Here is a 26,241-nt window from a genome sequence, read left to right on the forward strand (position 1 = left end):
ATCTAAGCGCGCGGATGCCAGCCGCTCTCGTGCAGTCCGGCGCCTGCAGTTGGCTCAGGGAGGCAGAGCTTCCCACCCTCCAAATGTGAGGGATCGCCGTGGAGCGCCCTGTGAATCTCCAACAAGTAATTCCTGGCTGTGCTCTTCCTGCCTTGCTCCGTGCCTGGATCACAGCACTCCCTGCCTGGTCCCGTGGGCTGCCAGAGCCCGCGGGGTAGCGAGAACAGTCGGGATGTAGCATGCATGAGCGTGCGGCGGGAGCGGCGCCCAGGGACACAGGCGGGGGCCATGGCTTCCTTTGGGAAGCTGACGGAATACTTCAGCCTGAGGAAGTCGAGGACGGAGCTGCGCTCAGGGCGGCGCGGCCGGCGGAGCGGGAGCTGCTGCTGTAGTGGCCTGGAGTGCAGGTACAGGGTGGCCTGTGCCGCCTCCGTGTGTGCCCCAGGGGGCTGCGGGCTGGCAGATGCAGTCTGAGGGCTTTGCTTTCCCTTTATGGCTCCTGGGACTCGGGAGGGGGCTGGGGGCATGGAAAGAACTCAGGAAGCATCACCTTTGTCCTGAGGGGCTTCTGAGCAGCTCATCGCAGTGGGACATCTCCAGCAGGCTCCTGGCATCAGTGTCCCTGCCCAGGGCACATCCCAGGTATCGGTGTCGCACCTCAGATGTGTCTGCACGTGTATCTGCCTGCCTCTGCCTTGGCTGGTTGTGTAGTGCCGCTGCACTATCTCCTGGTTGGAGGAGGAGGTGGTTATGCTGCAGTTGCCCTTTCTTCCCTTTGCCCCTCACTCTGCTGTGGGCCAAGTCCTGGGCTGAAAAGGCACAAGATGTGGCTTCACAGGTAGGGTTGAACCTGGTGCTGATGGAGCCTCCTGGCATGCAGGGGACTGTTCTGGGGGGGGTCTTGGAGGTGCTTGGGGACAGGCTGCAATGTGAAAAGGGCCTCTCTGAGCAGCAGACAAGCTGTTCATTGTCAGCTCGATTGGGGGGTGGATTGATGAGGGGAATATGCTGGGGATGGGGATGGGTGGCACTGGGTGGACTGGAAGTTCCCTTGGAGTGTGCTGCTGTTGGAGTGCTTGGGGTTGTGGTGGGAAGCAGCAGGGCCAGCCCCACACATCCTTGGTTTGCATGCCAACACAGTTATTGCAATGAAGCAAATTTCTGAATGCCTGGGTAGCTTTACCTCTCCTGGGGAATGATGAGCAGTGTGCAGGGAATGGCAAGCATTGTGTAGGACACGGCTAGCACTTGATGCTTTTCCCCTTCTCTCTGTGGGCTCATGGTGAGACAGAGGGATAGAGCCTGAGCAGTGTGTGTGTTCCCAAACCCTCCGCTGACCTGCGCACGGTGACTCCTTGCTGCTGGAAGGATATGGGTCTGTGTGGGGACACATGGGGGAAACACAGCACCATGATACCAACTTGCCTTCTTCCCTGGGTGTTGAGCATCTCATGCCCTCTAAAGGTTATTAAAGTATCAGCAGATTAAAAAGAAGTTGGGGGTCTGTTGCCCAAGCCCCTCTTGTTGTTTCCAATGCTGCTGCTGAGACATGATGTGCTGTTGCTGTCTCCCCTCCTCGCTCGGTGGCTGAAGGATTCAGTTGCCTCTTCCCCACTCGCTTGGAGCCTGGTGCGGTTTCTCCGGAAACATGAAACCATTCTTGGCTGAGCCAGGAGCTTTGTTCTGCTCTTCTTTGGCCTTATGGACAGTAACCCTGGTTTCTGCCCTCTGGTTTTTGCTGTGCCAGTGTGATGGGCATGTGGAAGTTCTGCAGGCACTTCCCAGCGCAGTGTGTCCATGGGGCTCACTGGTGTGCAGCCAAGTGCCGCATGGAGAACAAGCATGTGGCTTGGGCATGAGGGGAGTCAGGAGATGCTCCTGGGGCTTCACACCTATCATCCCCCTTGCATAGCCTGCTACTTTTCTGGACCTTGGGTTTTTGGGTGAATTGTGTGATTTCCTATCTAATGGGAGATGCTGTGGTGCTTTCCTAGCTCTGGGGCATTAGTCACGCAAGTGTCATTTCTGGTGGGTAGCTAAGGTACCAAATCTGCTGGGGGGATGCTGAGTGAGACCTTGTTTAAGAGCAGGAGCGTGGTTTGTGCTGTGTGGTTGTGGCTGTCGTGTGGGGCTCTGTGTGGGGCTGCTGGACACCCAAGCAGAAGCTTCTGCACATGCCCGGATGGTGCAGCATGGCCAAGCTGGAGGTGAAGCAGCCGCGCGTCCCTGCCCCGGTGCCATGCAGCAACTCAGACTGGCTCTGAGTGTGCAGACAGTGCTCCTGGGCCCTGACACACCCAGACCCAGGGCTCAAGTGCACCTGCAGATCCTGAGCACGTTCCCTTGATTGCACATGGTTGATTATGGCAGTAAAAATGTGTTGATTGAAGCACAAGATGCTTTTGAAATCAGTGTCACTTTCCACCCAAGCTGCTTGAGATTTTTACTGGTTTTGTTCTCCTCTCCAATGTCTGTACCTTGAGAAGCCCCACCTGAGACCTTGACCCAAGCTGCACTTGCTGCTGCCAGCCAGGAAGCCAAACACTTCATGGCAGGGACCCAAAAGCAAACAAAAGGCATCTCCTGACACATCTGACCCTGTCATTACTCTAGATGGGGCTTTTTCTCACTTTGCTGAGCAACATTCTGGTTTGATTTTATTTCTTCATGCTAATAGGGGCAAATTAAACAAAGAAATAAGTGGCTCAGACCCCTCGTTTCCATGTGTACGAGTACTGGAAATCCTGGATGCAAGCTCAATAGTGTGTTGTCTGAGCCATGTCATGGCCCTGGCATGGCTCAGCCCAGTCGGGCTCCCACCACTCCTGCCAAAGGCCTGTGGTCCCCTGGGACTCCAGCAATCAAGTGTGGGCAGGTCCTCAGCAAGGAGGATGCACTTAGTGGAGTTATTAAATTCTAAATATAGTGGTCCCATGCGTTCTCGGGGGACCTCACAGACATTAGCAGGTGTGTAGTTATGCTCTTAAGTAATCTGCCTGCATTTTCAAACTACCTCTCCAGATAGAGCAATGTGTGCGAGGTGGATTTGGGAACTGAGGGCTCAAACTTGTACATAGAAGAGCAGTAGCATGGCATGTTTGTCTCACGTTGTTGAATCAGTTGGACAGTCAGATCTCCAGGGGTTGAGAGGCTCCAGGTGTGACATGCTGGGGATCAGAGTGTCCCCAGCATGCAGCTCGTAGGATGTGGGGATGGAGTGTAAACACGCCAGCCAGGGATTGGAACAGGTTGCCCAGAGAAGCTGTGGCTGCCCCATCCCTGGCAGTGTTCAAGGCCAGGTTGGACGGGGCTTGGAGCAACCTGGTCTAGTGGAAGGTGTCCCTGCCCGTGGCAGGGGGTTGGCACTGGATGAGCTTTAAGGTTCCTCCAGCTCAAACCAGTCTATGGTTTATTTGCAGTAACTTTTTCCAGTCTGATAGAAGCATTGAGGGATGAACCAGAAGATTGGCTTGAGTGGCTTTGGAGCTGCATGGCTTTGTGCAGGATGATGGGGTCTTCTCTGCAGCACTGGATGAAGGTGCCTGTGGGCAAAAGACAGGAGGGCCTGGATGTGCTTCTTGGGGTTTGTTCTTTGTGTTATCTTAGGTGTCAGTCTCAAGGTGCTTGTGCCCAGCCCTCTGTGTGTTGCTAAAGAGGATCTGCTTCTGGCATGAGGAATAATGAGGGGAAAAGTCAGGTTCTACAAAATAGCTCATCTAGTGAGTTATTTTAAAACTAGAAGGTCTGGGCAGCCAGTTCTGGGTTCCTGCAGCTTTTGAGAGTGGATCAGAACATCGGGGAAGGCTGTTGGAACTGGGCTGGGAGATCAGCGGTGCTCTGCTGGGAGTGGGCTGGGGGAGATTGTTGGTATTCAGGAGTCTGCTGGCACCTCTCCCGGCTGCTGCCCTCAGCCAAGGCTGCTTAGCATCCAGCAAGCCTGGCAGGTGCTGGCCGAGGGCCAGGGGCTCGCAGTGCTGCTGAAAGATCAGGATTCAGTGTCACTGACAGAGTTCATGGTTCTTGGAGAACTTCTCAAGCGGCCTTTTGGGGTTGGTCTCAGCCTGAATGCAGTGCTGGCAGCAGACCCTCCCTGAGAACACCAGTCCTTCCCTCAGAGAGCTGCGACCTGCAGCAGTGACAGCCTCCCCATGGCAGGGGGTTGGAATTACCTGATCTTAAGATTCTTTCCAACCCAAACCATTTTATGGTTCTAAGGCAAATGACATATCATTAGAAATCCCAAATACTGTCCGGGGGTGGCTTTTGGGAAGTATCTTGTCCTCTAGGCAGGGACTCAGAGGCTGTTGGATATACTGGCTTTCTCTCTTGGCCCAGTACTGTTTTAGGATAGATCTGCTCACTTGGCTTCAGGAGGTTGATGCACATTCCTTCTTTGATTCTTCCCTGTGAGGGTGCTGAGGCGCTGGCACAGGTTGCCCAGAGAAGCTGTGGCTGCCCCATCCCTGGCAGTGTTCAAGGCCAGGTTGGACGGGGCTTGGAGCAACCTGGTCTAGTGGAAGGTGTCCCTGCTCGTGGCAGGGGGTTGGAACTGGATGAGCTTTAAGATTCCTTCCATCCCAAACCATTCTATGATAGGTCTGTGGTCCCCAGAGTCCCAAGCAGTCCCTGCAGAGAGGCTTTGATGTGCTCATCTGGAGATCACTGCCTAGTTATGGAAAATGAGATCTTCAGGGTGGGGGGAGAGGAAGGAGAGATTTGTGGCTGGTTTTGGATCTTATGTCCTTCTCCTGGGGGAGATCTTCAGTGTTGGAAGCAGCAGAACTGAAGACCCTCAACAGTTTTGGGGGTGAAGAGCATACAGACTCAGTGGGTTGCAGGAGAGGAGCTTTTCCCTGGCTTGGGTGGAGGCAGTGGAGCAACCTGCAGTGAATCCCAGGGAAGCTAAGCTTGGGAAATGGGGAGGAGAGGTGCTTGGCTTGTGCTGAACCAGGGAGCGGGCAAGCAGAGTTAGCTGCAGGGTGTTAAATTATCTAAAAATTCCATAAAAATTCCAACTTGCCTGGCCTGTTCTGCCCATGCCATTAGATAATCTCCAGGTGATGCTCTTGATTTGCACTCACAGAAGGAGCAGGGTTGTGTCCTGGTGTCCCTGCTGCTGTTGGAGCCCATACTGGGGTTTGTAGGAAGCTCTTTGCACCAGGGAGCTGTAACCTCCCCTCCTTTGTGGGTATGCCCCACCTTGATTTCCTGATCCATGTTCCTTGCTGTGTAAGTGGATGGGCTTCAAGGTGGGTGAGTGGGGAGGGATGGTGGGCAGTGTTCTCCTGGCAGAGTTTGGTTTAGTTGTTTTTGGATGTTTAAATATCTCTCTTCAGCTCTGGCAGCACATCTGTATTCCATCGCATGGTTGTGATAGGGAAGAGAAAGAACTGGCAAGTTTTGGGGCTGGAAAAAGGCACTGAAGGAATAAATCCTGTGTGGGTTTATCTGTGAGGCAGGTGAAAACTGGCAGCGTCTTCCACTCCTGGCTTAGAGCATGGCCTTTCAACAGTCCCACCGTTGGAGCGCGCCTGCCTTGTGCATCCTCCCACTGTGTCACAGTGGCACCGAGTTACCTGGTATCATGTTGGACATGGCACTGGGGACTCAGCTCACCCCTTCCAAGTCCCAGTCTGGGGGGTTTTAACTGGTGCTGGTTGTTTTAAATCCTTGGAGGTGTTGAGAGCTGGTAGGATGGAGCAAGAAGCCAGTTGGGCTGTGTAGAGCTAAGGAGAGCCTTGCTGGACTACTGGGGGCATCTTGTGCACCCACCTACCGCAAACGTGCATGGATAATTTTCCCCAGGTGCTGTATCCTGCCGCTTGACCTGGGTGAGAGGCTTTTCACACAAGGTAAAACTTCCCCCCAGAGGGACATCCCTGAGGGGCACTGGGGGTCTTGTGCATGGATGTTAGTTTGACTGACTTTACTCTTTGGTTTGGACGTGTTTTGAACAAAACCTTCCTGCCTCCAAATGACACACCAATACGAGATGGTACCTGCATATTTTAAAAGAGAAAACAAGGAAGGAACTTGGAAATGTTTTGAGTTGAGAAGTTTCCACCTTAGATTAATCAACAAGGTGTTGGTGGCACTTGTATTTCAAACTGCCCAGAACTGACACCTTCCTCCCTGCTGAGAGGCCAGCAGGGAAGCATGTGGGTGGCTGGATCGGCAGTTTTGCTGCCACAGATCATTGTAACCTACTTAAAAGGAATAAATGATGGCCATGGCTGCTCGGTGGATGTGCTCTGTGCTGTGCTCAGGCTGAGCTGGAGATAGAGTCCTAAATCCAGTGCGAGTGACTCAGACCATGGCTGTGTTGCAGCAGCGCTGAGTGTCTGTTGTTCCTGTCACCTGTGACAGGACACTCGGCACCTGCACAACTTAGTGGTTTCCTTTGCATGTCTGGGCAGGAATGTGAGAAGCAGCTTCAGGAGCTCTCGCATTTTGAGCTGCTTCTCTCACCCTCGGTGGTGGCCTGAGCCTTCCTCCCCTCTGCTCTGCGTCAGCTTTCCCCCGGGCTGTGAGCTGCATCCCTGGTGTGTCACCAAGATGACAAGCCATCAGACGTAAAGGGTTGTGTTTGTGAGCAGAGTGGCAGTGCCATGGGAGGAAATGACATTTAGCTTTTCTTGCTTGATTAAACTGCCTGGGCTTTGTATGTTTTAACCTCAAGAGGCTTTTTGGCTTTGCTCTCCCCAGTTGGTTGCATCAGTGTGGCTGTGATCTATCAGAAAGGGGAGCAGCATAGAAAAAAAGTCTCTCTCCCCATTAAGTCTGTCATTACAAAGGGCCTTTCCAGCAGATCCTGGTTCTCCATGGGGGTTCCTGTGCACTGGGGAAACCTGGGTGTGTTCCCAGTTCCAGCACCCAATACCCTGTCCACAGCCCTGCTGTCAGTAGGGGCTACTGCCTCCGTCCTCCCTTGCATGGTCGTGGTGCTGGGCACCAGCAGGTTTGCAGGGGAAGTGATGTGGATGGAGCCAGCGATGCCTTGCTTCTGGTCATCTCTGCTGCTTGGTGCTCCTCAAAAACCTGCTCTTGTGGCTGTACGTGGCATGAACAGCAGATCAGGGGAGGATTCTCCCCTCTTTTGTGGTCTGGGGAGACCCCCCTGCAGTCCTGCATCCAGCTCTGGGGCAATAGCACGACATGGAGCTGTTGGAGTGAGTCCAGAGGAGGCCACAGAGATGCTGCGAGGGCTGGAGCAGCTCTGCTCAGGAGCCAGGCTGAGAGAGCTGGGCTTGTTCAGCCTGGAGAAGAGAAGGGTCCTTAAGGGGAGACCTTAGAGCAGCTTCCAGTGCCTAAAGGGGCTACAAGAAAGCTGGAGAGGGGCTTTGGACAAGGGCCCGTAGGGACAGGACAATGGGGAATGGCTTTAACCTGACAGAGGGGGGACTGAGATGAGCTCTTAGGCAGAAGTTCTTCCCTGTGAGGGTGCTGAGGCACTGGCACAGGTTGCCCAGAGAAGCTGTGGCTGCCCCATCCCTGGCAGTGTTCAAGGCCAGGTTGGATGGGGCTTGGAGCAACCTGGTCTAGTGGAAGGTGTCCCTGCCTGTGGCAGGGGGTTGGAACTGGATGAGCTTTAAGGTCCCTTCCAACTCAAACCAGTCTGGAATTCTATCTTTCCCATGGAATTGTCTGCATGTGTTGGAGCTGGCCGGGAAAATCAAACTTCCTGGAACTAACAGGCTGGAAAGGCACGTCTGAGCTCTTGTTGTTGTCTTTTTGGGTTTTGGGGCCATTTTTTATTGAAAGCCACAGGATGTGTCTGCCACTCCATGTTCTTCCTTCGTGCTTCGCTTCTGGCCTCCTTTTAGAGCTAATCTTTGGAATGGGTGAGGAGGTTGGGAGCTATTTTCTGCACAAGCTGAAGTTAATCTTCGCCTGGATTAGGCAGAAAGTAATGGATTGTCATCCTTTATTTTGGAACAGTAGTTGGATGGGGTAGCAGGAGGAAGGGGAAGTTATACTGGTATTAAGGAGAATTACATCTGTAGCATGACTTCAGCAAACATCTCCTTCACCAGGAAGCCTTGGCCTGTGAATCATGTTTGCTAGAAAGACAGTTTGATTCCTCCTTCCCCCGGTGTTTTGGCACTGAGTCACTGCTGGGTGGGTGCACAGGTAGGAAACAGAAGCCCCAGCAATACACAGTGGGAATTGCGCATGAGGAGGGGGAAGGAAGTGAGTTCAGACAGCAGATGTGAATTTAACAGCTTCTACTAAATGTGGTGGCTGGCAGGGGGAAGGTTTCTGAGCAGAGATTGTCTCTGGGTGCCCTACTCAGCCTTAGGTGTGGGGCACTATGCAGCAAATGCTGCTCTCCAGCAGGGAGTGGGGTTGAATGGACCCTGCCAGGCCCAGGGGAGTGATGGGGGTGGGTGGTTCCATCCTGACAGCCATCAAAGTACCTACATCGGCATCACTTACCTGTGGAGGGGAAGGGAAGGGGCTTTGTGCCCTCGTGTGCTTCAGGGAGAGGTTGAGCTGAATGGGACATGTGGGGATTCCATGAAGACAGTAGTGGTGGAGCACAGGAGTGCCATGGGGCAGTGGGCAGAGCTCTGGGGAGCAGGGAAGTGATGCCATCGTGATTTGGAGGGGTGTGAGCACACAGTATCGTCCGTCCATCACCCTGGATGACCCATCCTGCACCTGACCTTGGATGCTGAAGGACCTTCTGAAGGTGACCAGCCCTGACCTGGCCACTATGTGATGAGAGTGAGAAATGGAAGACAGAGCAACAGTGGCACCCTCCTGTGAGGACGTTTGGGTGGGTTATCTCCTCCAAAGCCCTTGCTGGGGAGTTGGCCGCTCCTGGGAGAGCATCTGGGTGATGCTCTCCTACCAGAGGTGGGCTGAGATGGGTGTTCTGAAGAGTTGGAGAGCAAGGAGAGGGGGGGATGGCTTGACAGAGGAGGCTTTTTCTGGATAGAGGAGGAGAAATTTCAAAGAGGAAAGAAAAAACAGGAGACTTCTGTTCAGAATAGTTAAAATGCAAAGATAAGAATACTTTAATAATTATCTTTTTCCCCTCAAAAATCTGTGTTTTCTACAGTAGGAATAGTTGGCAATTATACAAATTTATGCAACATATTTTTAGTGTGCATTTTTTGATGGGAAGAATGCAGGTGGGAATAAGCAGCTCCTGGTGACCCAGCTGTGGCAGCAGCCTCGGCCCTCACTGCCCACCTGAGGCAGCCCCATGGGTGAGGCCCTTTTGCTTGGAGCAACCTGATCTAGTGGAAGGTGTCCCTGCCTGTGGCAGGGATTTGGAACAGGATGAGCTTTAAGGTCTCTTCCAACCCAAACCAGCCTTTGAGTCTATAGGATGGATCCTCAGCCCACCCATTAACCCCCATCCTGGGAGGGCAGTAGCTCCTGAGGGAGGTCTTCACTCCCAGCTCTACTCCCAGCTCTGCTTCCAGCTCCTTGCAGCATCCATTATCCCTTCACCAAAAGCCACTTCTTTTAGGGATGTTTCTGTGACACATTAGAATCATCACAGAATCATGGAATGGTTCAGGTTAGAAGGGCCCTTAAAGCTCATCCAGTTCCAACCCCCTGCCACAGGCAGGGACACCTTCCACCAGACCAGGCTGCTCCAAGCCCCGTCCAACCTGGCCTTGAACACTGCCAGGGATGGGGCAGCCACAGCTTCTCTGGGCAACCTGTGCCAGCGCCTCAGCACCCTCACAGGGAAGAGCTTCTTCCTTATATACAGCCTAAATCTCCCGTGTTTAAGTTTGAATCCATTACCCCTTGTCCTGTCACCACAGTCCCTCATAAAGAGTCTCTCTCTAGCCTACAAATTGGGAGCATAAAAATCTGTCTTGTTGAACAGGCTTGCTGTCCATTTGACCACAGTGGCAACCTTCCTCTTGTGCTGCTGCTGCTTCAGAGGAAAATGAGAACCAGCCTAAGGCTCTGGATGCACAGGATGGTTTAAAACAGCACTATGCTGGCCAAGCTTATGACTACAAATAGTTTTTTGACCAAAACATATGAAATAATGATTTTTGCCAGGGGTTAGTAGTCAGAGATAAGCCAGCTTTGCCACTGTCAGCCTCAAGGGCTGGAAAACCTGGTCATCCTGCAGAAACGATAGGATTTAAAACAAGCTGAGCAGCCTCAGCACTGGCGGGAGTGTCTTTGTGCTTCCTGTGCTGTAGAACTCATGCCTGAAGCGTCTATCCTGTGTTTGTCGGGAGCAGCAGCATCCTTTCGAAGATGATCTCAGCGGCAGTGTTTTGTCCAGTGCTCAGGTGATGGTCCCTATTGGAGGGATGCCCTTCAAGCCAGACAGGTGGCAGGAGAGGAAGCTTTTGCAACCCAGCTGGTGGAAATCATGGTATTTACCAGCTCTCAGCTGAGCCTGGGAAGGTATTTTTATAGCTTCACATGCTTTGGGTTTATTTTTCTGCTTTGCTTTTCTGGACTTGCAAGCTGAATGCTGTTTTGGGTTTTGTTTTGCTTTGAAAGTGTTTTACAGCCAGATAAAAGACTCTGTGTGTTCAGCTATAATCCTCCACTCTTCAGTCCCTGTTACCTTTTAACAGCAGGAAGACAGTGGTGTGGAAGCTTGGCTTGAATTGGAAAGAGAGAGATGTGACACAGCTGAACCCCTCCTGCTCAGGGGTACCGCTGTGCCCGGTGCCACAGCAGGAGAGGATGCTCCTGCCTCCTCTCTGCTCCCAGATGATAAGTATGGGCTCAGCTGCTCATCTCTCCTGCTAGAGATGTGGCTCTGATAGATGGGGAAGGTCCTGCTGCAAGGAGGTGGTGACTGTCACCCCTCAGTGCCTGTGTGGTGAGAACCGGTGTGGCTCTGTGTTGGCTGCTGGGAGCTTAACTCTGATGCGGACGCTGGGCAGCAAGAACAGGTTTCCTGTTTGGGTGTTTTCTGAATGTGAAGGGAAGATTTCTCAGTGATTTTCTGTGACTTCTGCAATTCACAGGGTCACTGGAAAAGTACCGGTGACTCAGGCATTTGCTGACAGTTGAGGCTTCCAGAGCAAATGATGGTGGTTTGAACACACACGGGTGCCCTCTGAAGGCTCCAGTCTTCCTAAATCCTTGGACTTTGGTTTTTAAGGCCACTCTGTGTTTTACCTGGTTGTCTTGCTTCCTCTCAGCGTCCTTCTCTAGGCTTCCCCACTGCAGAATGACCCCCACACACTTCACTCCCTGCCCTCTCTGGGGCCCTGCTGCTGCTTTGGACCATGCTGAACTGCATCTGGAGGCTGCTGCTGTTGTTGGCATGGGCTTCTGTCCAGAAACAGCTTCTAAGGCACTTACAAGCCTTCTCTGCTTCACCTCTCCTGTTGCTTCCTTTTCTTGCAAAACCCCTCTGCAGAAACCAGTTCTCTTGTCTTCTACTGCTGTCTGGATGGGGCTGAAGGAGAGCATTGTGCAAATCGCTGCTCTTGAAATCTTCCAGAGACAGATTTGAGTTGGAAGGGACCTTAAAGCTCATCCAGTTCCAACCCCCTGCCACAGGCAGGGACACCTTCCACTAGACCAGGTTGCTCCAAGCCCCGTCCAACCTGGCCTTGAACACTGCCAGGGATGGGGCAGCCACAGCTTCTCTGGGCACCCTGTGCCAGGGCCTCAGCACCCTCACAGGGAAGAACTTCTGCCTAAGAGCTCATCTCAATCTCCCCTCTGTCAGGTTAAAGCCATTTCCCCTTGTCCTGTCCCTACAGGCCCTTGTCCAAAGCCCCTCTCCAGGTTTCCTGTACCCCTTTAGGCACTGGAGCTGCTCTAAGGTCTCCCCTTAAGGAGCCTTCTCTTCTCCAGGCTGAACAAGCCCAGCTCTCTCAGCCTGGCTCCAGAGCAGAGCTGCTCCAGCCCTTGCAGCATCTCCATGGCCTCCTCTGGACTCTCTCCAACAGCTCCACGTCCCTCTTGTGCTGTTGCCGCCACAGCTGAACAGTCATCTCCTCTTCCCCATAGCACATGTCCTCCAGCAGCAGCACTCACACCCAGGGTGCTGAGGCAGAGCCCTGCCTTGCTTCATGCCTGGACTTTGGGCTGTCCATGATCCAGCTCTGCTTCCTGTAGGTGCAGGCTCTGCCTCTACCCAGGGCATGGATTCAAAGTGGGGTGAAGCTCTACAGGGATGGCAGTGACACGGTCACCCTGCCCTTGCTTCTCCACCTTTTCTGGAGGGCTCTGAGCTTTTTGGAGTTCATGTCGTTCCCCTGTGCCACTCACCTTGCCCCCAGCTTGGTCTCTGCAGCTGTTTCAAGGGATTGATATGGTGCTTTGTTTGTTGTTTTACCTTTTGCACCATCACTAGTGCTAAGAGGCCATGAGGAGGAGGAGGCACACACAGCACCTTCACCCTCCTCCCCAGCCAGAGGCATGTTTGCCCTCGCCCAAGCCCAGGAGCAGGTTGTGGTGGGGAATTGCTCCTCCTGGCTTGCAGCATCTCTCATTTTCCTGAATCCATCAGAAACCTTTACGGAGTTTTTAAGGTCAGGTTGCTAAGTTACACCTCCTTGGAGGAGCCGGCTAAGCCACGTCTTAGGGGGAAGATCTGGGAGTGGTGTCCCTCTGCAATAACCTGGCTCTCCTGCCCCTATCCCTGCTATCCTCTGCCAGTCCTGGGCTAATCCCAGTACCTCATTTAGCTGTTCTTCCCCAAACCTTCACCATTAGGATCTTCCTTTGCTTGGCTGATGTAGTGAACTAATTGACTGTGGGTATAGAGGAGCCCAGCAAAATTCCCTGTGAAATGTTCTGCAGGAGGAGCAGCCATTTGGCATCCCCATCTTTTTCTGAGTCCTTATTTACTTTTTGGAGCTGTGAGTCCTTTGGGACACACATTGTTCCCCTCTGAGCTTGGAAATGGCCTCACATATCAGGGCGTGTGGCTGGCATTGGTCCCCAGCTCTGGAGCAGCAGGCAGGGTCCCTGCTGCTCTGCCCCTCTCCCTCTTCCCCCTTGCTCTGCCTTAAGCTCTTCTTCCCATTTTCCATTAGCAGCCTGGCTCTGGGAAAATGGGTGAGAGGGGAACTGGACTAGTGCAGGGTGTGCTTGGCTTTCTCTGAGAGCTGATTGAATGCTGTGGCAGGGTGAGGGCTTTCCTTCTCCCAGGAACGGAACATTTCTGGGGAGTCACCATCCTCAGGCATTTCCAATGCATGTGCAGGAGGTTTTCCTGCTCAGATCCCTGAGAAATTGTAGTGAGGTTTATTAGGGTCATTTTTGGATCATGGGAGTAGTAGGTTTAGGATTATTTTTCCCTTGCTGCTTGCTGTCTCTCTTGTGTTGCTGGGTTTCTGCTGTGGCTGGTGTAGTGACTCCTCTGTCCTTCCCCTGGGTAAGCTGCAGACTCCATCCTCTCTAGACTGGGCTGGGAAGTGCCCTGGGGACCAGCTTTTCCCACATTGAAATAAGGGGAAGCACAGGCTGAGGGGGTGTGTGCAGTTGCTTGAATCCATGCAGGATTTGGCTTTCCCTGGTTTAATCATGGAATCCCAGACAGGTTTGTGTTGGAAGGGACCTTAAAGCTCATCCAGTTCCAACCCCCTGCCACGGGCAGGGACACCTTCCACTAGACCAGGTTGCTCCAAGCCCCGTCCAACCTGGCCTTGAGCACTGCCAGGGATGGGGCAGCCACAGCTTCTCTGGGCAACCTGTGCCAGCGCCTCAGCACCCTCACAGGGAAGAGCTTCTGCCTAAGAGCTCAGCTCAGTCTCCCCTCTGTCAGGTTAAAGCCATTCCCCCTCGTCCTGTCCCTACGGGCCCTTGTCCAAAGCCCCTCTCCAGCTTTCTTGTAGCCCCTTTAGGCACTGGAGCTGCTCTAAGGTCTCCCCTTAAGGAGCCTTCTCTTCTCCAGGCTGAACAAGCCCAGCTCTCTCAGCCTGGCTCCAGAGCAGAGCTGCTCCAGCCCTCACAGCATCTCCGTGGCATATTCTGGACCCATTTCAACTTTCATTAACTTTTTCTCTATCCCTCCCTTCCTTTTATCTCTGCTTAGCCCTTCCCCTTGCTTCCGCTGGGGTGATGGAGAAGCTGGCTAAGGACATCACCATGGGGAAGGCTTTGGACACAGCACATCTTTGTGATCTGCCTCTCTTCTCATAGAATCATAGAATGGTTTGGGTTGGAAGGGACCTTAAAGATCATCATTTTTACCTTTTTTTGTCACAGTGGCTTTGTTGGTTAGCCTGTTGGCCTCACTGAAAGCTTGGGAAGCTGCACTGGGTGTCAGGCTCTGGTGGGGGATGCTGGAGCACTCAGCTGGGTTGGCTTGTGCCTGACAACTGTCCCAGGGCTGCCGGCAGGAGACCTGGCCCTGGGGACTCATCTCACACTTCCCCATCTGGCTGCAGACTGGGAGTAATGGAGCTGTCACTAGGCTCCTGCCTGAGCTTTCATAGGCAGCCAGAAGGATTTTTTCCTCCTGTGTCAAGACTTGATTATGTGCTCTCCTTTCTACCAAAATGCCAAACAGCAGCTAAATGTCGGCTGCAACAGCATTGATTATGGCTTTTCTAATTGAGCTGTACACTCCATCAGGGATCTTTAGTAATGGGATGTGGCATCCTTGATCAGACCTAGCTGTGGAGCCTGCTTGGGAAGAATACGTGGATGCAACCTGACTTCCTGGTGGTGTCAGGTTCCAGCAGACAGTGGCTGCTGAGGCCTCTGGAGTTGTGCTTGGTGTCCTGGTATCAGCTGGGATAGAGTTAATTCTCTTCCTAGTAGCTGGTGCAGTGCTGTGTTTCGGCTTTAGTCTGAAAATGATACTGAGAACACACTGATGGTTTGTCGCTAAGCATTGTTACCCTGATCAAGGACTTCTCATGCTCTGCCAGTGAGTGGGTGTGTGTGAGGGGTTGTGTACGAGAAGCTGGGAGGAAGCAGAGACAGGACACCTGACCCAAACTAGCTGAAGGAGTATTCCATACCATAGAGCATGAGGCTTGAGTTATAAACTGGAGGCAGTTGGCTGGAAGGGACTGTTTGCTGCTCAGGGATGAGCATTGGTCAGTGAGTGGTGAGCAATTGTATTGTGCATCAGTTGGGTTTTCCTGTATTTTATTTCTCTCTTTTTGTTATTTCCCTTTTAATTTTTATTATAATAATATTTCAGCTATGAGGGTGCTGAGGCGCTGGCACAGGTTGCCCAGAGAAGCTGTGGCTGCCCCATCCCTGGCAGTGTTCAAGGCCAGGTTGGACGGGGCGTGGAGCAACCTGGTCTAGTGGAAGGTGTCCCTGCCTGTGGCAGGGGTGGTGGGTCTGGAGGAGCTTTAAGGTCCCTTCCAACCTAAACCACTCTATAAATTACTAACCTGCTCTTACCTCAACCCATGTGATTCACCTTTTTCTAACCCTCCTTTCCATCCCACCCTGGGAGCTGGCTGAGGACACATGAGGTGGTAGATCCACATAGCTGGAGCGTGCTTGGGAATTCAAGTTCAGATTTCAGATATAAACAGGTTTCTAGTTGCTTTTCTCTTTCTTTAATAAATCACTGTCTGCAGCTTTGCAACATTAAAGTTGTTGCTCCTTAGAGGGTGAGAATTCTTCCCTCTTTGCCCCCATTAGATTTGTGTGAGTGGCACTGTAGGCACAAGGGGATGTTAGCACTTAAAATGCTAATGCTGTTCTGCAGGTGTTGGTGCTGTACCCAGGTGTCTTTAAGAGAGCTGAGATTTATGTGCAAGAAAAAAGGAAGGTTTTGAATGCTGGCAGAGCCCAGGACTCATTTATGCAGCACAGTGATGTGTTAAGTTACAGCTCTGTTGTCTTATGCCAGTGAAATATGTTACAATGGGAGGTACATACGTTGTACTGAAATAGAAACAACTCCGGATGCTAATTCTGGCTTTGTATCTCCTGGCGTAGCTTGTTTTCATGTCCATGCAAGTGAAGCGTGGTGCCTGGAGTGGACAGGATGGTTCTGTCCTTGTTGCAGCTTCAACAGTGCCTCTCCAGAGCTAGGGCAGAGCTGTCCCTGTCCCCACAGTGCTTAGTGACAGCTATCATCAACTCTCTGAGAGAGCTGGGCTTGTTCAGCCTGGAGAAGAGAAGGCTCCTTAAGAGGAGACCTTAGAGCAGCTCCAGTGCCTAAAGGGGCTACAAGAAACCTGGAGAGGGGCTTTGGACAAGGGCCTGTAGGGACAGGACAAGGGGGAATGGCTTTAACCTGACAGAGGGGAGATTGAGATGAGCTCTTAGGCAGAAGTTCTTCCCTGTGAGGGTGCTGAGGCACTGGCACAGGTTGCCCAGAGAAGCTGTGGCTGCCCCATCCCTGGCAGTGTTCAAGGCCAGGTTGGATGGGGCTTGGAGCAACCTGGTCTAGTGGAAGGCGTCCCTGTGCATGTCAGGGGGTTGGAACTGGATGAGCTTTAAGGTTCCTTCCAACCTAAACCAGTCTGGGATTCTGTGATTCCATGATTGCCTGGTAAACATGGGTGAATGCAATTAATACAGCAATTAATGCATTTCTGAACCTACACATTGAATGTGCTCCATATCCTGCTCTGATGGATGTGTCTTTCATGGTCTGAGTGAAAGATCCCCAGGTAGGCACATGGAGTGCCCAGCTCCCAGTGCTGTGGCTCCTGCCTTCCACTCATGTGTAGCCAGCCCATCCCTTGCTATGTGCCTGCTGCACCAGCAGTGCCATCCCGCAGGAATCACAGTGCAGTGAGTGCTTCTGCTTGTCTGGGAATTGCACCCAATGCCAACAGCAGTTGGGAGCTGCTGTCACATTTGTAATGGGAGTGAGAAACAATCATCATAAAAGGACCAGTGACAAGCGGCCACCGAGAGGCAGGAGCTTCTGCCTGGTGTGCTCCCTGTGTGATCTTGAGGCCCAGTGCAGTGGAAATGGAATGAACCTGAGTGCTGTAAGGTGCAGGGAGGCAGAGTGTCCTTTTCCTGCCAGAAGTTTGGCTCTGTGCGATGCTCTGGGATGGGATGAGGATGCTGGTCCAAGCTGGAGGAAGGGCAAGTGAGGGCTCTGGAAACAACCCAAGGTCATCTTGTGTGAAGAGGCTGAAAGAACTTGCCTTAATCAGCCTAAAGAAACACAGGCTGGAAGGGGCTGTGACTGAAGTGTAATAGCAATTAATCATGGGAGCAAATACCAGAGAGGGGGGATAATTATTTAAGGTAAAGATTAAAATTGTCACAAGAACAACTGAGCATAAACCAGCTAAGGATTGAATTTTGGATGGGAATTTGAAGGATTTGCATCAGTCAACGTGAGATTTGGGAACAGCCTTGAGACTCTGCTGAGCTCCCCTCAGGGTGTGCTGGGAGCTGAGTCAGGCTCTGGTGTGGGCTCTGGGGCAGCAGGGGACAGAGGACAGTTTATGGGATGATCTCAGCATACAGCCTTTGGCACTGGGTGATCCCATCTTGTCTCCTGGGATGCACTGGAAGGACTGTGGCAACAGGTCAAAGGGAAGTGATCCTCCCTTTCTACTCTACCATGATGAGGCCACATCTGCAGTCCTCTGTCCAGTGCTGGGCTCCTCAGTACAATAAAGACAAGGAGGTACTGGAGAGGGTCCAGTGGAGGCCACAAGGATGATCAGGAGTCTGGAGCATCTCATGAGGAGAGATTGCAGGAGCTGGGCCTGTTTAGTCCAGAGAAGAGCAGTCTGAGAGGGGATCTCATCAATGCAGATCAGTACCTCAAAGGCAGGTGCCAGGAGGATGGTGCCAGACCCTTTTCAGTGGTGCTCAGTGACAAGAAGAGGTGCAATGGCCATAAACCAAAACACGAGTTTCACCTCAACATGAGGAAGAACTTCTTTCTGCTGCAGGTGGCAGAGCACTGGAACAGGCTGCCCAAGGGGGTTGTGAGTTCTCCTTCTCTGGAGACATTCAAACCCCACCACTATAAACTGCTCCTGGTGGCCCTGCTTCGGCAGGGAGTTGAACTGGATGAGCTCCAGAGGTCCCTTCCAACCCTAATGGTTCTGTGCTTCGGTGATTCTGTCTCCTCACACCATAGCAGTGCTGGGCATCCGTTCCTTTTTATCACATTCCCATTTGTCACAGAATCCTCGCAGCATGGCCTGGGCCAGTCTCATCCCTGAGGATGGCACCTGAGGATCATCCCTTGAGAGAGGCTGTGGGGTGAAGCAGGAGAAAAGGGGACCTGCTGCCATGGCCCACTGCAAGGCTCTGGGGTTTTGGAGAAGGTGGCAGCTCATGGTCACGCTACTCACACATTGTGTGTCTCAGACACCTCTGCACCCCATCATCAAACTTGGTTGAGTTTTGACCCCACAAAGACCTTGTCCTTGTGTTTCTACATGCTTCATGACACCTTTGTGACCTCTGCAGTACCTGCTGCCTGATTCTGTCTTGCTATAGACCAGACCTTCCCATAGCACATGACCCAGGCACTCCAGGGTGCCTGGTTTCCACTGCAAAAAGCATTCTGGTGTCTCAGATGATGCTCAGTGCCAAGTGGGGTTTTTATTCTCTTCAAGACAATTCATGTCACTTCAGTCTTAAACCCTCTGGTTGTTTTTTTTTTGCTTAATCCTGATTCTCTGTGGGTTTTGAGCCGGCTGATGCTTCACATGCTGATGGTGGCTTGCAGCTCAAGGTGCAAATCCTGATTAAAATACACTGGTGAAAGAAAAAGGCTTTCCTTTAGGACCAGCATTCAGATGGCAGGTGCAGTTTGGTGTTGGGAAGCCCTATATGCTCTCAGCCCAGTGGCAGCACTGTGTGTTACGGAAGGCTCCTGGCCTGAAGAAGCTACCCCACTGACAGGGGTATCCTGTGTTTTCTCCCTCAAGGTCTCTGGACAGGAAGCTGCAGCGGCCGCTGCTGGGGAAGTCCCGGACGCTGCCCAGCATCCCGCAGTCCCCAGTCCTGAGCAGACTTCCCCTCCTTGACCCCGCCGTGTACAGGGAGGAGATGCCAGAACAGAAGCCCTACAAGAAGCACTCAGCCCCTGACCCCCAGAAAGGCTGCACGGTCCCTTCTGCTGGTAAGTAGCTTCTGCTGAGCTTCCACCCTGCCTGCCAAATCCTGGCAAATCTTTCCTGCTTCTCCAGGAGCACAAATTCCTGGGAGAACTGTTGGTCTTGATGATCTTAAAGGTCTTTTCCAACCTAGTTCACTATGATTCTATGGTTCTATGAAATGATGAAATAAATCCTGCCTGTGTGGGGTTTATCATCCTCTAAAAGCAGCCCTTCCTGGTGAGGTTTGGGCTGTTTTTTTGCTCTTCTCTGAGGCTTTGAGCCTATTACTTCAACCTCCTCATCTTTCATAGTCTTCAGGCTGAGCAGCAGCCCCAGCTTGCTCAGTGTGTCCTGGTACAGGAGGTGCTCCAGCCCCCGATCATTCTCATGTTCATCTACTTGTGTGCTGATCCTGATGAAATACTAATAGGGTTGGGATAGCTGCTCTGAACAAGTTTATTAGCAAAAACCTGCTGATTACCAAAGTGTTTCAGTGCTTTTGGTGCCAGCGGAATCACTCCAGGGCCATAAAAATTACGGGGAAAGAGATTATTAGCACGGAAACAGTGATAAGGGCTGCAAGCCAGTGCTGATAGTCCAGTGCTAAATAAACCCTTAAAACCCAGTTCCCTTCCAGCAGAACTCTTGTATATTTATTTTGATTTCTTTTAAATCTACTCGGCTCGTGGTCAGGTCACTGTGAGCTGGACTGATGTCAATGCTTTGCAGCCTGTGTTTCAGTTCCTAATTCTCCTGCAAGTCCTGCCTGGAGAGGACCTTGGCATGGCCAGAGCTTGTCCTGCTGTGCTGGCCACAGCGGTGCTCTGGGTGTGCTGCAGGACCATGCTGCTGCAGGACCCTGCTGTCCTTACAGCCCATTGTGAGAGAGGGTCTTTGATGGGAGGAAGGCCTGTGGGACAGCTGGCGTAGGTGGCTCCTTGAGACATGAGGGGGAACAATTCTGGGTAGGCAGGTAGGTAACTGGAGGAGGCTCCATTATTTTTAGATCTTAAGCAGAAGTTCTTCCCTGTGAGGGTGCTGAGGCGCTGGCACAGGTTGCCCAGAGAAGCTGTGGCTGCCCCATCCCTGGCAGTGTTCAAGGCCAGGTTGGACGGGGCTTGGAGCAACCTGGTCTAGTGGAAGGTGTCCCTGCCTGTGGCAGGAGGTTGGAACTGGATGAGATTTAAGGTCCCTTCCAACCCAAACTCTATGAGTCTATGGTTATCATGAGGATGATAAGGGTGCTGGAGCACCACCCATGTGAAGAGATGTGAGGCTGCGGACAGGGGATGGTGGCTGAGCCATCGCAGGTGAGCGCAGGGGCCCTAGGGCTGGTTCCTCCTTCCACGTGGGATATTTCTGCGTGTCAGGTGGCTCTGCTTCAGGGCTCTGTGCCCGTGTCATGGCATTCCCAGCGTGGCCCCGGAGTGGTGCGATCTGGTGCTGGCAGCCTGGGTCTGGGCTCCGACTGATGTGTTTGTGCGTTGAATAATCACAGCTTTCAAACAGCAGTTCCTGTGTTGTATGAGTTGACATTTGGAGAGGAGCAGGAGCAGCTTATTAAATTGAAAGTAGGGGAGGAAAAAAGGATGCGACACAAGTGCTGTGCTCTAGGTCACCTCTTTGTTCACAGTTTTCAGCTCTCTGCCTCTCTTTCAGCTTGTCCTCTTGGTTCTGATCATTCTGATTCGGTGCCTTCAGAGCCACTGGTAGGACTCTGCACACAGTGACCTGTTTTTACACCCTAAAAAGCTCAGGAAGCTTGGAGAAGAGGTGTGTGTTGAGAGGCAGGAGATGGAGCAGTTGGTTGTGGCTGGGGCTTGGAGCAACCTGGTCTAGTGGAAGGTGTCCCTGCCCATGGCAAGGGGTTGGAACTGGATGAGTTTTAAGGTCCATTTCAACTCAAACCATTCCAGGTTTCTGTGATAACTGCAGTAGTGCCTGGAGGCTTCACCTCTGGCCAAGTCTTCATTGTGCTCAACTGTATTGGACCAGTCCTAGCCAGGAAGATATTGGGGACTGTATCCATGAGGTCCATGGGTCCATGAGGCTGGACATGGTGGAGCAAGGGGTATGCGGGGCTTGCAGCACAGGGATGTGCCCTCAACCTCCTCTGGGTTCTGCATCACCCATCCCCATGGCATGCTGGTGGTGTGGGGTGGGCAGGGTGGGTCCAGGCTGCCCTCTGGGCATCCCCAGGTGGACTGAGGGATACGACATGGCCTGGTTCTGATGGGGTGGCATGTCCTTCTAGGGGAGGCCTGGAGGCTGGAGGATGACTGTACGGACCCCCGCCAGGACACCCAGCTCAGCACAGCGGTGGAGGATGCCCCATTCAGCTACTTCCGCACCCGCTCCTTCTACATGAGGAAGAGTCTGTCGGTGGACAACCACCTTGGCTCCCTCAGCTATGCTGTCCACCCAGCTGAGACCAAGGCCGAGCGTGTCAAGACCAAGCTACGGCGGCAGTTTGTGAGTATTGGGGCGTCTGCCTCCTCTGCGTTCATACACGTGCATCCTCCTGAAACCATCAACACGTCAGAGAGCTATTTTTATGCTCAGCGTTTCCAAAACAACACATAAAGAGGCTGCTCGAGCCTGGTGGAGCAGATGGTGGCAGCTCAAGGTTGCCCACCCTGTGGCAGAGCCCCTCTCCATGCTATTGCTCGCTGGGTGATGTGCAGGGCGAGTCTCTGGGTGCTGCTGCCCAAAGGATGGTGTGAGATTGGAAGTAGGAAGTGAGTTTTCCCATTCTTTGCCTCACATATGTGAGCAACTGGGTCTATTCAGCGGTCTGCCCTGGGCCAGCCAATGGGTGCAGTGAGGGGCTGGGTTGCTGAGATCAACCTGGGGCAGCTTCAGCCCTTCGGGGCATCCTGGTGGCAGGATGGCAGGGATATGGCAGGGCTACACTGTGGCTGCAGGGGCTCTGATCAATGTTTCATGAGCTTTGTCTTTTGTCTTCCCTGAGACACCGGAGATGGGGGTTCAGGTGTCCTTCCTCCTGCCTGTTACTGGCTGTGGGGTTGTAATGAGGGCTCCGGTGTCCTTGTGCTGAAAAACACTTGGTGTTGATTGGCAATGGGTGGGAGCATCAATACAATGGGATCAGACATCCATGGAACCTAAAGTGCCGCTGAGAGCTGCCAGCTGAGGCATTGGACCTCCAAAGTCGTTCACCTTCCTCTGGTCCAGAGGAGAGGCTGATCCCCCACTGGGTTGCACAGGCTTATGCTGCTTCTGGTGTCCCTGGGGCTGTGTCACTGCTGCATGCTGTGGTTTTTGGCTCTCTGTGCTGGGATGGGCTGATGAACATCCCCACTGCAGGAGGACAGACCTGACCTCGGCAGTGTGTTGATTCTTTTCCATGTGCAGCAGCAGTGGGTGCCTGTGGGGGTGAGTCTGGGGGAGCTGCCTGTGAACTGCTTCTGTGGGAGCTGCTGCCTTCAGGCTCAGGATGCAGGTCACAGCCTCAGGGATGGACATGAGCAGAAGCGGGATGGGGCTTCCGGTGAGTGGCTGAAGGATGTTGGAGGTGTTTAAGATGAGGCGGTCCTGCTGTGGGGTAAGGTCTGCTTTATCTGTCTTTCAGCCTGGATCTGCAGCCCCAAGCTGCCCCCAGGACAGTGGGAGGGTGGGCAGGTCACTGAGATGTTGGGGTCTTTGCTTCTTTCAGTATCTCTGTGGGACCTGTCACCTACAGCCTCACTTCTGCAGTGGGGATGGGCACAAAAGGTGTGGAAGGACTTGGGCTCTCTGCACCATCCTGGTGCCTGCAGAGAGCTGGGCTCTGCCCTTCCCCATGGGGCACCCTGCTGGCTGCTCAGCATCATGTCAGCACCTGTCTGTGCTGTCTGTGTCTGGTTTGCTTTGGCCTTTGGATTCACGGGGTTTTGAGAACCTCCAGCTTTCCTTGGTGAACCCATGGGGCTGACTGTTCATCCAGAAACAGAGCAGGATTTTTTTAGGGTGGTTTTTTTTTTCCCTCTTCTTGCTATGTCGTTTCTGGTTTGCTTTAACAGCTATGAGATGTTGCTGTAGGCTTGGCCGTGGGCTGGGACCTTGTGAAACCTACTGAGAAACACAGATTCATCCTATCTGGAAAGGGCATCAGCAGGGCCCTTCATTGAAGGCTTGGGGCTGCGAGCTGCAGGGAGCTGAGCCAGCAGCTCATCAGCTGAGGCTTGAGCTGGTGTTGGACCAGTATTTCCCACCCAGCTAGAGAGCCTGGGTTTGAAGTTCAGACTAAAGGTCCTGCTGACCTAGGGAAGTTATTTTCAAGAACAGGTTGCTAGTCCTGAGCTCCACGTCCTCCCAAGGTTTGGCAATTGTTTTCCATCCCTGTGCTGGAGGCATTGTACTTTCACAGAATCCAAGACTGGTTTGCGGTGGAAGGGACCTTAAAGCTCATCCAGTTCCAACCCCCTGACATGGGACATCTTCCACTAGACCAGGTTGCTCCAAGCCCTGTCCAACCTGGCCTTGAACACTGCCAGGGATGGGGCAGCCCCAGCTTCTCTGGGCAACCTGTGCCAGTCCCTGGCTGGCACTGCAGAAGAGAACAGGATTTGCCTTTTCCACAGTGGCTCATCTGGGACCTTTCAGGAAAGTCCGTATTTAAAGCTTGATTCATTTTTCCAGGCTATTGCACTTATCGAGCTCGTAACAGTAGATTTCTGGCTTTTCTCTTGCTGTGCTGACAGTTTGAGCTGCTTTTGCCTTGTGATGCAGCTCCTTGGCTTTCTATTTTGGGAATTGCTGAGTGAGGGGGGAAGATGCATGGTTTTTAGGGGGGCATCCAGGACCCTAACCTGGCAGGGTGATGGAGACAGGGCAGAGCTGCTGCCTGCATGCCCCCTGTGCTGTGCATGTCTTGCATCCACTTGATGAGTCTCTATGCCTAATGAGGCTTTATTTTGATCCTGGGCATCTAAACTTCTCTGAGGGAGAATTTCTTATAGCTCATGTGGAAACATTGGAAGCTGCCTCCCTGCATCCCGGGGATGGAGTGCTGAGATAGCTCTTGGCTTCTCAGATGGTGCACCTGCAAGTCCTGCTTGGTCCTGTTCCCCAGGAGCAGCCCTTCCCATGGCTGCCATCCTCTGGGAGTGTGGTGGAGGGCAGATTCCCCCCAGCCATGGTGGGGTGATGTGTGCCTGCAGTCCCACTGCTGGCATGTGATGGATCTGCACGTACAGATGACTTGAATTTGCATAATTTGAATTGTAAATGATTGTGTGATTGTCACATTGAGTTGTGTGATTGTCACAGTGAGTTTTCTTTCTAATAAGCCTTTCCTTTAACTCCTCTAAGGCTTGGAATGTTGGTGACATCCTCTTCCACCTTTGAGGAAGAGGAGGATCTGATGGCTTTTGACACCTGTCACATGGCTCCCTGCCTTACCCCTCTGGGTCCAGCACAACTGTGCTGTGATGGAGGTGGTGGCAATGGCCAGGGCTGTGCTCTGGGACCTGCATGTGTGGTTTTGGGTCACTTGGTGATGGACAAGGGGCTGTGTTGGGTTTTTTGCCCCACTGGCTCTGGGCTGCCTCTGAGATGGCAGTGAGGAGCAGGGATGAGACCTTCTGCAGTGCGCCTTGCCTGGGATAGGAGAAGAGCATGATGGCTGTGTTACAGGCTGTGCTGAAACTCCTGAGCTTCACAGGAGCCCTGCTCAATAAAGGTGGAATTAACCCTATTGAACTCACCATTAGCCTTACGGAGCATTAAAGGAGGTCACCCAGGACTGAGTCATGGTCTGTGGTGACTGCTAGGATAGGCAGTGCAGACTACAGCACAGCTCTGGCTGAATTTATACTTTGTTTTTCCCCTTGGCCCTGTCCTCCTGGTCCTGCCCACTGATGTTGTGATGTTACAAGGAAACCTGTTAAGCTGCTAGTACAGATCCTGTTGGTCCCCAAAAGAGGAAGAGCCAGCAGGACCTGGGGTCCTGGGTGCTGGCCGATGGGCCATTAGTTTGGTTTGCAGCAGGTCATGTGTGTTTCAAGCAGGTGAGGCTCAAGTTTGTGTTGCTTCCCTGTCTGTGTTCTCATGCAGTGATTAATTTTCATTTTTAATTATTATTTTGTGTATGGTGTGTTTTTCCAGGCAATTATGCTGTTGGGAAATGTCTGTGCCCTCCAGGAAAGACCTAGACCACTGTTTGTCTTGGGAGCTCTGCAGATGAGTTGCACAGAGGTAATCTTTCCCTTACAACACCCATAATGAAGGAGGAAAGACTAACTGGAATGGTAGAGCCTGGGAAAAGGAGGCATGAGAAGACAAACTAGCTTTGTGGCAGAAACCTGGTCAAATGTGGTGCTCAGTGGAGTTACGAACAGTGCCTGGACTCTAGAAAAGGCAGGTGCTGACTGACATGTACCCATCCAGGTTCTCCTATTCCCATGGCTAATGATCAGTCCAGGGGCTCCTCCTCTTCCTGATGGACACTGCAGTGATACTGAGGAGCTGGAGCATGCGAATCTGTGCAGAAGCCATCTCACCCTAGTAGCACTGGACCATGGGATGTGACTATCCTGGACTGAGTGCTTGGTGCCAGACAGAGCCTGGAGTAGAACAGTTTCTGCTTAGTGGGACCCATCCCTGTGTTACCGCAATGTGTGCAGGGACTTTCTGAGTCCATTGGGTGCAGCCCGTTATCTCTTATGTGCAGCAGTGCTGGGGGCTCTGATGTGATGCTTTGGTGACAGCAAAGTCAGATTCAGCCCCGCTGTAATCCCACTGATGCCAGGGAAGTGACTGCAGTGCTAACACTCCTGCTGCCTTGTTTTATGTTGTTTTATGCGATAAAAACCGTGCTCTCTCATCTCTGACTTGAGAAAATGTTAGCAACCAGCCACTCGGTACTTGTTTGTGCCCTGTAGTTGAGTGCAACAAATATTAAAATTTCAGCCTGGAGCAGGCCAGCTGTGTTTCATAGAATCATGGAATGGTTTGGGTTGGAAGGGACCTTAAAGCTCATCCAGTCCCAACCCCCTGCCATAGGCAGGGACACCTTCCACTAGACCAGGTTGCTCCAAGCCCCATCCAGCCTGGCCTTGAACACTGCCAGGGATGGGGCAGCCACAGCTTCTCTGGGCAACCTGTGCCAGCGCCTCAGCACCCTCACAGGGAAGAACTTCTGCCTAAGAGCTCATCTCAATCTCCCCTCTGTCAGGTTAAAGCCATTCCCCCTTGGCCTGTCCCTACAGGCCCTTGTCCAAAGCCCCTCTCCAGGTTTCTTGTAGCCCCTTTAGGCACTGGAGCTGCTCTAAGGTCTCCC

General features: G+C 52.6%; 1 protein-coding gene across 1 annotated transcript in view; it reads left to right on the plus strand.

Moving 5' to 3' along the window:
* Positions 1-288: 288 nt before the first annotated feature.
* LOC308221740 (ankyrin repeat and fibronectin type-III domain-containing protein 1-like) overlaps positions 289-26,241 on the plus strand; it is a gene marked incomplete at its 5' end in the record, with an annotated part of 181,837 nt that continues 155,884 nt past the window's right edge. Inside the window, 3 exons of the mRNA XM_080618974.1 lie at positions 289-407; positions 18,789-18,982; positions 21,214-21,431. Coding sequence (XP_080475100.1) covers positions 289-407; positions 18,789-18,982; positions 21,214-21,431 — 531 coding nt within the window. The remainder of the gene's footprint in view (positions 408-18,788; positions 18,983-21,213; positions 21,432-26,241) is intronic.

The sequence above is a fragment of the Psittacula echo genome (assembly GCF_963264785.1).
Source record: "Psittacula echo genome assembly, chromosome: 5".
NCBI lineage: Eukaryota > Metazoa > Chordata > Aves > Psittaciformes > Psittacidae > Psittacula > Psittacula echo.